This window comes from Zootoca vivipara, chromosome 10 (assembly GCF_963506605.1).
Source record: "Zootoca vivipara chromosome 10, rZooViv1.1, whole genome shotgun sequence".
NCBI classification, from domain to species: domain Eukaryota; kingdom Metazoa; phylum Chordata; class Lepidosauria; order Squamata; family Lacertidae; genus Zootoca; species Zootoca vivipara.
Window position 1 is genome coordinate 48,443,957 of NC_083285.1, and position 12,480 is coordinate 48,456,436.

Here is a 12,480-nt window from a genome sequence, read left to right on the forward strand (position 1 = left end):
GAAGCGAACTTTCCCATTAAAAGTAATGGAAAGTGAATTAATCCGTTCCAGATGGGTCCGCGGCGTTCATAAACTGAAAATTCATAAACCGAGGTGTTCATAAACCGAGGTTCCACTGTATCAGCTAGGTAAATAGAAGGGTCGTTCATGTCGGGCCTCCCGCCACTCATGCTTACGTATGGAGAAGATGTGTCACAGATAGTTGAAGCCTTTGTGGTGGTTCATTCAATGAGCCCATTATTTGACCATGTTCCTGCTCAGTTCCTGGTGTGTGCGTGTAACGCTCTGCAGGTTTTGTGCAGTTCGTCTATGCCATTTTATTATAAAACCAATCAAATATTCTAAAGAAGAGAAAGGAAATGTATGCTCTGCATTTGTCGGGGACAGCCTAAGCAAGCAAGCTATGGCCATGAAGTGTTTTGATGTTTATTCTCTCCTGTAGTGTACAGGGAGAACTGGACACTGAGGCAGAAGCTATGCGGGTATCTCAGCAAGATCTGCTTTCGGTTGGCGAATCAGTGTACACGCCTGACTTCGACGCAGCGTCGCCTCTCATCAACAGAAACCTGATTCAGAAGGCTGGCTACCTTAACCTTAGAAAGTAAGGAAGATTCCTGGGAGGGAGTCATGTCCTAGCATGGTAGACGGGCTAGTACTCTAGCTAGTTCGGTGGGTTTCCAAAATTGGGACCTAAGGTTCCTAAAAGTAGAATGCTACATCAAGGACCTCAGCTCTGAGGGGGGGGGGGTTATGTGGCCCTCCACGCCTCCCTTTCTGGACCTCGGAACTCTCGCCTGCCCTCTCCATGTCTTTCTCAAGTGCTGATGCTGAGAAATTTCCTGTTACCCTGGAGATGTTGTCAAGGATTGAACCTGACTTCTGCATATGCAAATCACATGCCCCCTCCTCCCAAAATGTACGATGCAGCAGTGCCAGAAAACCAAGGAGCTAAAAGAGAGTCAAAGCAGCGACTAGTAGCCGTCATGATGTCCCTTGTACTGTGGGATAATGAAAAGTGCCTGCACATGCTTCTGCCACAATACAAAATTCAAGTCCCACAAGATGCCTTGTTGACATTACAAAAAGATAGCGGGAGTCTTAAAATGTGTGCGGTGAAGGTGGTGGGTGGGATTTGACCTTAGAAAACACACACTGCTCAGTTCCCTTTCCCAAAAGGATTGTTTTTTGGCCGTGAGGAGGGAGTGAATGCTGCTGCTTTGCTGCTGGTGTGATGGTGACATCGAAGCTCTGGTCTTTTCCTACAGCAAAACAGGCCTGGTGACTACAACTTGGGACAGGCTGTACTTCTTCACTCAAGGTGGGAACCTGATGTGCCAGCCCAGGGGAGCCGTCGCCGGGGGACTGATCCAGGATCTGGACAACTGCTCTGTGATGGCAGTCGACTGCGAAGACCGACGTTACTGCTTTCAGATCACCACTCCTACAGGGAAAGCGTATGTGTCTTGGGGCTTCTGCTAGGGAACAACTACCCTACCCAAAAGGAAGGCTTGCATCCTTCAGTCTGGCTGCATTAACTGAGTTGCCTTGAGCATAAGCCTCACCTTTAGGGAGGTCTCCAGTTACCTAAGAAAATTTTGGGGGGGAAGCTCCGCTGAGCTTCTGGGAGTCCTTGCACTGCCTTCTGCTAGCTCCACCAAGGTAGCTGAATAGAAATGTAGGTGGCCTGTTAGTTGGCTATGTAGTTTCTGCTTAAAATCCTCTAATGGGGCAAAGAAAGAAAATGATGGGGTGGTTTTTGTTTTCTTTTACAGAGGGATAACCCTTCAGGCAGAAAGCAAGAAAGAATATGAGGAGGTAAACACTTTGTTTCGCTTTGTTTCTACTAAAGAAATTAAAATTCCAGAACTAAATTGAAATCTCTGGCGTTTCTCTTTCTCGTTTTCCTCTTCTAGTGGATATGTGCAATCAACAACATCTCTCGGCAGATCTATCTTACTGACAATCCTGAAGTGAGTAGGCTTTGAAATGAAATGCTTTGATAACTCAAACAAGCCCCCCACCCCAAATACAATAGGATCTCCCATTCAATGTTTGCTTGGGCAATATCGCAGAACTTTCTTTAAGGCTGTGCCTCTGCTTTGCTTCAGGCCGTTGCCATCAGGCTGAATCAGACAGCGCAGCAAGCCGTGACGCCAATCACAAGCTTTGGGAAGAAGCAGGAAAATCAACCCCCCAGGTAACATTTTTGCCATCTTAGTCTGGAAATGTTTGGATGCTCCTTGCGCAAAGAAAATTAGCATGTCAGGAAGAAGCCCAGTCTTTTGACCTAATAGCATTCTGCAAGCATCGCGGTTTTGACAGAGGGAGCAAGTGTTCCCCCACTGTGTTCTGAAGTGGTCCATTACATGAAAGGCTGTACCATAAGTTTCCTGAATGGATAGCTCAGCTGTTGCATTCTAATCTACACATGGTAGCTAACTGCTACCTGCACCATGCAGTTTCATGTGCAAACTGGATCTTAAGCAGTCCCAAGTTTGGGTAAACACCCTTATTACAGGTCTTAGATGAGTGCAGACAGTAACAACATCCAGCACCTATTAAAGATGCATTGCCGGTGCCTTATTTCAGTGGGTTGTGTTCTTTCAATTCATCTTAGCCCAGGCAGAAGTATCGTTCGGATTCTCATCTTTTCCTTTCTTGTATGGTGATTATAATATTGATGTTGTTTATTTTGTTGTGCATTGCATCGAGGCAGTTGGTGGTAGGTTGCATAAATGCATTAGGTGGCTAGCTGGCTCTCTGTGCTCAGGAACCCCGCACAAGGGATTTTGACAGGTGGGCAGTACAATCCACATGTCCATCAAGAGATGACAGGTGGATTGTCTTGTAAAAGCTGACACACCCACCCCACCCTTGCATTCTGATTTAGTTCCTGATTATTACGTCTTATTTCCTTGTTTAAAACACATTTTAACTATCCAAAATTGGAGGTTGGTGGCGAGGATGTTTAAATGTCAGCTCAGACCCTGACTGAATGCTCACTCACCCAGGTTTTCATTTCTAGGAATCCCCCCTCCCTTCCAGCTCTCACAGCACTCTCTTTCTCATATGGGGCCATCTTCTCTGTCTCTCTCCTTTTGCTTTAGCCAGGATGTGAAGAATGTGGAGATGCAGAATGACTGGGCAGCCCCAAACGAGCCGGCCAGCATTCCAGAACCCACTGAGTTAATTGCACCTGGAACGCCAATTCAGTTTGACATTGTGCTTCCCGCAACAGAGTTCCTGGATCAGAACAGGGGCGGCAGGTACAGCCAGTGAGATTTTGACAAAGTACTCCCTTTTGCATTTGCCTCATTTTCTCAGGTTGGCCATGTAGCCATTAACTCCCGCCCTGTGTGTATTTTAACAGGCGCACGAACCCATTTGGAGAGTCAGAAGATGACAAGAAAGAGGATGAGGCAGGTGAGAATTTTCTGGGGATTGCTGTTCATAAACTTCAGTCTTGTTGAGCCCCAAAGCTGTCTAAAATTACAAGGTCTATTGTAAATTTGATCCATGGGGTAAACTCTCTTCAGTCACAAATGGTGCCCCAAGCTCCACTTTTTAGGTCGGACCATGGTCTGTGTCAAAGAGGGGAGACCTTGTGGCCAGATACTGCTAGCCTACAACTTCCACCATCCTTGACTATGCTGGCTGGGGCAACAACATCTGGAAGACCACAGGTTTCCCCATCCCTGGTTTGTCTTGTGAAGAATGCCCACCAACCCCCATTCCTGCAGATGGCCAAATGCTTCTGAATGCTCACAAGCAGGGGGCAAGGTGATAATGGAAACCTGTAGCACTCTTTGTTGTTGTTGGACTGCAATTCCCATCAGTGCCCTCCAGCTTGGCCAGTAGTTAGGGATGATGGGAGTTGGAGTCCAAGAATACACGGAAGGCCAGAAGTTCTGCATCTCTACCCTATGGGATTAGATCTGCGACCCATTCATACTTTCCCATCACTGCTTGAAATCAAGAAGTGTGCATCCATAGCCACAACAGCAGCAAGAATTTTGATAGCAAAGAAGTGGAAGACACAAGAAATGCCAACGGTGGAAGAATGGCAGATGAAAACGATGGACTATATGCGACTAGCTGAACTGACCGGGAGACTCCGTGACCAGGGAGAAAAGTCTGTGGAAGAAGATTGGAAGAAATTTAAAGATTATTTGAAGAAATATTGCAATATTAGTTAGTTTGAAATGGATTTGGAAATGCGTATAATGTTGTAGTCTTAGAGATTATTTTAAGATTAAGGATAATATGAAATAATTATAGTTAATGGTTAGATTTAAAATAAGTATAGATAGATATAAAATATGTTTAAAAAGTTAGGAAATAGAAATTGCTAAAGTTGAAATACAGTGAAACGCAGTATGGGGGGGATATGAGGAAGTCACCCCCAAAATGATTAGAAAGGATGAAAAATTGTGAAAGGTATATTTTCTTTTATATGCTCTTGTTTTTGTTTGTAATGTTGTGTTTTCTTTTTTGTTGTTGTGTTATTTGTTTTGTTTTCATAAAAGTAATTAAAAAAAATTGGGGGGGGGGGAAGAAGTGAGCATCCATAAACTGGAACCTGCCATGAGAACATTCATGTTGAAGAAGAGAAAGCAGCACACCGGGTGTGTGTGAGAGATCAGATGTCCTATTAACTCGAGAAACAGGATAAACTAGGAGAAAGTTGCTCTGTCCTCTTTTTTTATTTCCTTTCCCCAGATTCGCTCTTGCAGCAGATGTTTGTAGTCCGCTTTCTAGGATCGATGGCGGTCAGATCCGACCACACGGTTGAGGTGATCTACGAAGCAATGAGGCAGGTGCTAGCAGCTCGGGCCATCCACAACATTTTCCGTACAACGGAATCCCACCTCTTGGTCACCAGCAACGACTTGAAGTAAGCAAAACTTCCTCGCTTGCTTTCTTCTTCTGCATGATCTGCGTTGATGTTGAGGTCTGTGAGCTGATTCTGTGAGTGGGCTGGAACTCCTGAAAAGGGTACTCTTGGTACAGTCGTACCTCAGGTTACGACCACCTCGGTTTGCGAACAATTCGGGTTACGAACTGCGCAAACCCGGAAGTGTTTTCGCCCCGCGCGCGTGCGCAGAAGCGGGGCGCGGTCTGCGCATGCGCAAAGCGCGAAAATCGCAAAAATAGCGCTTTATGCATGCGCAAAATGTCGCTTCAGGTCGCGTTCGGGTTACGAACAAGTATTACTGTACTTGCTAAGGGCAGTGGGAGGAGATAACCTTTGCTGATGTCCTGCTCCCTTGTGTCCCTCCAGAGGCCTAGGTGTCCCTGACTGATGTGAGAAGGGATAGCTCCTCTTCCCTAGTTATTAGGGACCTTTGCTGGATCCAAGGATCTCTTAGAATTTTTAAGTGTCAGGTGTGACTGCAGCCTGAACACAGCAGAGTTTGCGCAGGTTTTTCCGGAAGCTTCTGGCAGTAACTGAAAATGACTAGACGTCTGGACGCAGAATAAACTATATACAGGATTTATTAAAATAAAAGAAAACAGAGTTTCTATATACAAAGCAAAGCAAAATAAATCCTCTCCTCTCTGTCTCTCTCTCAACCTATACAGCAATTTCTCTCCTACACTCACCACACACATACTGAACTGGCTTTCACAGATAACAAGTCTCAGTGTTGAACCTCAACCAATAGAAACACTGTTGCTAAGGTAGAAGCAGACCTTGGCTTTCTGCCAAAAGTTATTAGTTTGACCTAGATTCGATTGACCTAGATTAGTTTGAGTGAAGAAGCAATCTGATGGTGTTTTATGCTACTGACTCAGCAAAAACCCAAACAGGATTTTAGGATTCAGCTCCTAGTTCTCACTGGCTACAGCACCTTTAATCCCTACCTCTTTTGGAAGTAACTCTCACTGAATCCAGCTTCAATTGTTAGCGATAACGCTAGTTTCTGAAATACTTGCTTCCAAGGAAGCATATCTAGGATGGAAGGGTCAATCAGAGAATCTCTCAACAGTGATACTGAACTGGTAACATTTCAAGTGCTGTTGGAGCGCTATCGGCCGTGGCTAGTGGTCAGGAATAACAAGCTGCCACCTAACATGTGGAGGGCTAAAGACCACAGGGAAGGGAAACTTTTTGTTGTAGGATGAGGCGTAGTGGCATGACATAATAGTACATGACATAATAGATCACGTTGCTTTTTCATATTGCACTTTTAAGGTCTGGCGTGTGTGTGTGTGCTTTTGCATATACAGTCCAGGGAGTGGGTGGGAATAAATGCAGAGAAGAGGATAATGGCTACTATTCTTGCTGAAGGGTTAGAATAATTAAGGATTGGAGGGGAGACCTTAAAGGGGCAACCCTTAAAAACTAAAGAGATCAATGAAGACTGAGAATGTTTAGCAGCCACAGAATGATGAATGCTTGTTGGAGAGGAAAAATGGAAGAGGAACACTTCCTCCCCGCCCCTCCCCAGTTGTGGGAATGGAGTAATCTCAAAAAGGGCATAACTGGTTAAGGGCATCTAGCCATCTCTGCTCACTTTTCCTTTTCTCACAAGTAGCATGTGAAGATGTGTCAGCTTTAGGCCCAACTTTCTTGAGCCAGATTAGGGCTCCTGTACTTTCTCAGACGTTAAATCTTGTGAAGGGGATCTAATCTACTTTTTTTTTCCCCTTTACACTAACAACAGATTAATAGATCCGCAAACACAAGTTACGAGGACAAGTGTAAGTATATTCTTCCATTTCTCACACTACAGAATTGTCAGTTAAGGCTTTAAATGCTAAGTTGTTAAATGTTTACCTGCTTACTAAGTCTTTAAAATTGTGAAATCTGTTTTTCCAGTTTGAACTTGCCAGTGTGACACAATTTGCTGCTCATCAAGAAAACAAGAGACTGATTGGGTTTGTGGTTCCCATCTCAGAGTCCCCAGGCGAAGAGTCCATGAGCGCTTATGTATTTGAGAGTAACACCGAAGGCGAAAAGGTCTGGAGATGCGTTTCGTTGCATGGTTTTTAGAATACATTTTGTTCTAATTGTAGTCATCCATAATAAGTCATAAGTGGGCATTTAGTGAGTAGAGTCCATTTGCTTTGCTTAGTTTGCAAACACACACACACACACACTCCCCCCAAATATTCCGTAGCAATTCCCTTGATCCATGCCCACTTGCTTAACCCTGTTGTGGCCACATTTATAGACAAATAAGATTCTGAAAGAGAAACACCAGAGTTTATTTGCTATTACCTTGTACTGCACTCTTTGCCATACATGTTTGGCAAGCAACTGGCTAAACTTCCACAACGCCTATGCCCTGGTCTCAGCTTACATGCTTCTGCTTTTCTGGTGCTCTAACCAGAATAGGATAACAGAAAAATTTCCTAAGGCCGATCTCTGCTTCTTCTGCAGATCTGTTATGCAATAAACCTCGGGAAAGAAATCATTGAAGCTCGCAAGGTAATGTTTCACTCTTCCTATCTATTCAGTACTGAATCTTGCTTTCAAGCCTGAACTCTGGCATCTGATGGGTGCCTGGGTGCCAGCACTTTGCTTTCCAGCCAGTTCAGTACCAGCTGTGCTTTTAAAAAGAAAGGAAAGAGGGGCAGCATATCCATGGAAGTAAAAATTGTAAGGGGCAGGAGGCCATGTTGGGGATCCCAGAACAATACAGTGAATGGGACAGATGCAGGAAGTGAATGTGGACGATGAAAAAAATCATGACAGAGGCAACGCAGGTAAATTAAGTATGGGCCTCCAGTTGTGTGTTAACCTGCCACCCAAACAGAAACCTTAACCGTCTGGGGTTTTTCTTCTACTGTTACTTGTTTGGATCCATTTCAGGTCTTCCTGTACATATTGAGAAATGCAAGTTTCTGCACCAACATTAAATAAAATGCATTTAAAATACTGTAAATTAAATGACAAAGGCCTTAACTATTAGTTTCTCTGCATTTTTCAAGTACACATTGACTAGCAGAGCATGCTGTACCCATAATGTCACAGTATCAACTCAGTAGGGTAAAGAGTTTACAAATACCATTTTAGCTATAAATAGGTGTTGGGAGGTACATCGCCTTGCCCCTGTGATTGAGGGGGCCCAGAACTGTGCAATGTCACCATGCAATGCACACCTGTGCTGTGCAGCTGCCACAGAACTGGGGGGGGGCACAGCCCCACATAGATGGTGCGCCTGGGTGTCAGCACATTGAAAATGAGTTGCAATTTCAACTTTGTTTCTGCAGCATACTATATAGCCAATCGAAAGCACACAAGGATCCTCACTGTGGAATGAAGCTTGCTTTAATCTAGTCTTGTCAATTCACTGTTTCTATCCTCTTGACTTAGAACTCATTTTAGCAGTGTGGTCTAGTGTTGTTTTAAAAGCAGGCAACGGATTAGGTTGCTGAGAACAACTGAGCCCCCCCCCCAATGACAGATAATTGCAGGCCGTTGGATAACTATTCCACTGACTCTCGTCGTGTTTTCATTATAGGATCCGGAAGCACTAGCTCAGTTAATGTCATCTGTGCCACTAACCAATGATGGGAAGTTCGTGCTCTTGAATGAGCAGTCAGAAGAGGACAACACAGTACAGGGAGATGGGCAGGAGGAGTCCGAGGCATAAGCTTGGTCTGGATTTCTGGTGTGGTAAACTGACAACCTTTGAAATTATTTCCAAACAACGAGCATGGTCACTTACTGATGGCTACCAGTGATAGTTAAATGTGTTTGCTTCTGTGTGAAGTTTTTAGGCTCTGTTGTACTTCTAAGAGGGTTAACAGGAACACTATTTTGAGCTAGGCTGTTTACAGATCTATTTGATAAATCACTTTCCTATTATCTATTTTTATACTTTAATACTGAAAGCTTACTCTAGATAATATCTCAAGTGCCTACCATTTTTGCAGGGACCATACTTGTAGATTCAATAAAGCAGGCACTCTGCCCTAGAATGAGGTGGCAGGTAGACTAGCAGCTACATGCCTTAACCTCCTCATAAGTCTCAGCCGCTCACATGAGCCAACTAAACCTTTTCTTTTTCATGCTGATCTACAAGGTTGGGTTAGTGCCCTTCTAGGTTTAACACAAAGGAGGCTTGCTCAAGAGTTAGCCCAGTTCAGTGTGGGGGTGGTTGTTTATAACCTAGATGGAGGCAGCCTGAGATGCACTTGTGCGACTTAGAAAAGAAAGCCGGTGTCAAGGCTGCATGGCTCTCCAAACAAGGACCAATCTAAGCCTAATATTGTCTGTATGATCTTACCAGTGTGACATTGATGCTTCTGGGGTTAATAGTACTGTAGTGGGAGACGTTCTGGGTTTACTATCTTAAATCCAAGTAACATTCAAGAACAGAGCCAGATCTAATGAAGTTCACCTGATTCCCTGACCGTGGTGGATATTTTTAATGTTAAAATATGTTTTAATGTTAACAAACAGGGTCCATATTTTGCAATGCAACTGTTTAGCAATAATGCTAGAGTAAAGTCTTATTTGAACTAAACTGAACGGTGTGAATGTTTGGAACTATGGTTGCTTAACTTGTCCTGGCTTCAAAAAAGAGGACATAAACATTCTAACAACTCTTCCTAAGCATGAAACCATAGCGTTTGCACTATAAAATCTCAGACTCCTCTTCTGGTGTCAATATGCCATCTGAAAGATGAAACTTTTTAGCTGCTTTATGAAAACTAAAACCAGTCTCAGACTAAGTACACATGAAGTAAAATAAATCCACTTTTCCAAAGTTACATTTATTAACAGTATGTACAGAATATCAAACAGAACAAAAGAAACCTGAGATAATGAAACAAAATGGTTTTGCAAAATGAATTAGAGCAAGACATGTTAATATTTGGTCCCCTTCCTTCCTGAGAATTTGAACTAACAGAATCAGATGGGACTGGTCAAATTTACATCAATGACAACATGTAGCACGACTCAAAACATACAAGTGCACAGTCAAAAAGTATTATGATAGCATTGTTGTATTGACCCATTTTACCACTCCTGCTAGGCTAGATAAGCGTATTAACAGTCATTTTAAGCCTACAAAATGTATGCTCCTGGGGTTTGTTCTTCACTTAAGACTTCTGTTAGAGGAAGAGGCTTACAGGTCCACATCCTGTTAATTCATGAAGAGGAAGATCCTGACAATTCAACCATGCATAAGAATTTGAAAATACGACTTCCCTTTATTTCTGGCTTTTGCAAACTGAGCCTATGAAAAAGTGGCCATAGGTGTTGTTTTCATGTTTGAAAACAGCATATAAAGATGGGGAAGGGTAAAGGAAAAATAGTACCTCCATATCTTTTTAGTGCCGCTGTTTTTGCTTTTAACATAGCTGCAGGTATTCACAATTTTAACCCATCACATGTACATACTGTGTGATGAAGAATAAGATCCTATGCCATGGCACCAGAAGGAATGTATTACTACTTGCTCAAAAAAAATAAAATGTAAACTGGAAGTCACATTAAAGACTTAAAACTGTTCATCTATTAAATTGGTTTACATGATGTAAAATGTTCAGAGTGCAGTTAACTACCATTCTATATTCACAAAGAAAGCCATTGGACTGTACATATGTACATGCTCTGCTTCTGTGAATATATACATAAGTTTAGACCCCAATGAAGGCTACAGATGTTTGTTTTTATGAGTCACCAAGACCATGTTAGTTTGGTTAGCACTGCACAATTCAGGCACATGGGATGCCCTAAACTAAGGATTCCCAAATTAGAGGCCAAAAAAGCAGAAATGGCAATGAATGTTTATTATAACAGAGAAGTGCCTTAAATTTACATGTTTGTACAGTGTCAGTCTCTGAAAGACAGAGACTGGCCCTCTAAGTTGGCATGTTCTTTGGATTCCAAAGGTCTATGAACTATGACAGATTTTTAAATGGGGACATTAGTGCTGAAGTGAATATAGACAGAATTAAGCAGCAACTGCAATGTCAAGGTTGTGGTTAAATCAAATGCAAAAGATTGAATCAAAATAAGACACGAAATCTCCCTGACAAAAATCATACATTAGGCTAAAGAACAGACTTCAGTGAAACGTCAACAGAAAAGATGAATTGTATTTTTTTTTAGTTGTGAGAGTATGGATTACTCTACAGTTCATGGCACTTCTGGGTCACTATCAGATTCAGAAGGTGAAAAATTCTATGCCAGTTTGGTCCCATCTGTTTCAACAAATCACCATTGCTCTATATGTCTATAAAACAGAAAGCAAAAAAGGAGTTGAAGATGCATTGCATATTTTGTTTGTATTTTAACAATTTAAACATGTTAAGCAGCTCCAACAATTCATATTAACTTCCTTTGCAATAAGAGATGGCAAATACAATAGTGATTCCTTACAAACCAGGAAGGAAGCTATAGCAGGTAAACACTTCATTCTGTCTAACTAGAGCTGCACCAATTACCTGCTAGTTTTGCTGCTTTTCTTTTTGCTCAAACTAGCAATTTTGGTAGAGCAGAAGTTTATCTTAAAAGCCACCCTGATGATGATGATGATATATTTATTAATATACCACCTTATTCTCTGAGGAATACATAGTGGATTACAGACAGAATTGATTAAAAAGCAATGAAATATTAATGGAATTTAAGCTATATACATATATATAGTCTGTTTAAAATATCATGCCAATATCCACCAGTTTTCTTACTGTTCTGCACCATTCCCCCCCCCCTCAAAAAAAAATCTGCTCTGCCCAGCTAACACCACTTCCTCATATTAGTAATCAGGAATCACATCATGGAGGGACCAATACCACAGTGCTAAATACCAGTGTGATATTATCCCTGGCAACATGAGAGCAATTTAAAGAAATGAACATTTTTTCCAAGACTGCCAAAAGATCTGCAGAACACAGGGAGTAATTTCAACTTAAGCGTAATTGTTATTCTTAGTGATCACCAGTACACTTTTACAAATTTGGGGCTGCACAATTACATCATACAGAACCAAAAGGCATACCAAGGCTGTCATTTCACAACAGGATCTGTAGAACTAGAGTTGGACAGGTCCCCATTGCTTGTTTTTCCAAGTTCTTCTGAAATACAAAAGAGGTAGAATTTTATATTCCAAATTTTATATTCTAAGCACTGCTTCTACAATGCTTTTTTAAAACCACAAACAAGACTTTCCCAGAGACAAGATTTTTTTTAAAACTAACCTCTGTCTTTTTTCTCTTGATTTTCTTCTGCTGCAGTTTTATCGGCTCTAAAAAAGATCCTTGCGCTGCTTAGTGAGAAATAAAGCAGTTCAAACTCCTATGAAAAATTAAAGAAATTCTCAGCAAATCTTAGCATGCCACAAAACGAGAATCTTCACAGTACCTGATTAAAGTGCACCGATACCAGAAACCCGCTAAATAACAATTACAGTGCTTCCTAGTTTTTATCTACACTATCAATTGCACTGGTTTTTTTAATAGATCAAATGCGGGGAAAGGCAGAACTACACTTTTCAAATCAAAGTTTGCTTCATA

General features: G+C 42.1%; 2 protein-coding genes across 4 annotated transcripts in view; one reads left to right on the plus strand and one right to left on the minus strand.

The window, feature by feature from the left end:
- The window catches only part of APPL2 (adaptor protein, phosphotyrosine interacting with PH domain and leucine zipper 2), a 34,049-nt gene extending 24,570 nt beyond the window's left edge, over positions 1–9,479 (plus strand). For both annotated transcript variants that reach the window (XM_035128670.2, XM_035128669.2), the window contains exons 10-21: positions 443–601; positions 1,266–1,454; positions 1,773–1,815; positions 1,914–1,970; positions 2,109–2,197; positions 3,108–3,266; positions 3,371–3,423; positions 4,720–4,894; positions 6,669–6,705; positions 6,824–6,964; positions 7,388–7,435; positions 8,472–9,479. In XM_035128670.2, the coding sequence (XP_034984561.2) occupies positions 443–601; positions 1,266–1,454; positions 1,773–1,815; positions 1,914–1,970; positions 2,109–2,197; positions 3,108–3,266; positions 3,371–3,423; positions 4,720–4,894; positions 6,669–6,705; positions 6,824–6,964; positions 7,388–7,435; positions 8,472–8,603 (1,282 nt within the window). In that variant the 3' untranslated portion in view covers positions 8,604–9,479. The remainder of the gene's footprint in view (positions 1–442; positions 602–1,265; positions 1,455–1,772; positions 1,816–1,913; positions 1,971–2,108; positions 2,198–3,107; positions 3,267–3,370; positions 3,424–4,719; positions 4,895–6,668; positions 6,706–6,823; positions 6,965–7,387; positions 7,436–8,471) is intronic.
- Positions 9,480–11,056: 1,577 nt separating this feature from the next.
- Positions 11,057–12,480, minus strand: part of WASHC4 (WASH complex subunit 4) — a 41,693-nt gene continuing 40,269 nt past the window's right edge. For both annotated transcript variants that reach the window (XM_035128666.2, XM_035128665.2), the window contains exons 32-34: positions 12,166–12,262; positions 11,967–12,042; positions 11,057–11,198 (exon numbers count right to left, since the gene is read on the minus strand). In XM_035128666.2, the coding sequence (XP_034984557.2) occupies positions 11,975–12,042; positions 12,166–12,262 (165 nt within the window). In that variant the 3' untranslated portion in view covers positions 11,057–11,198; positions 11,967–11,974. The remainder of the gene's footprint in view (positions 11,199–11,966; positions 12,043–12,165; positions 12,263–12,480) is intronic.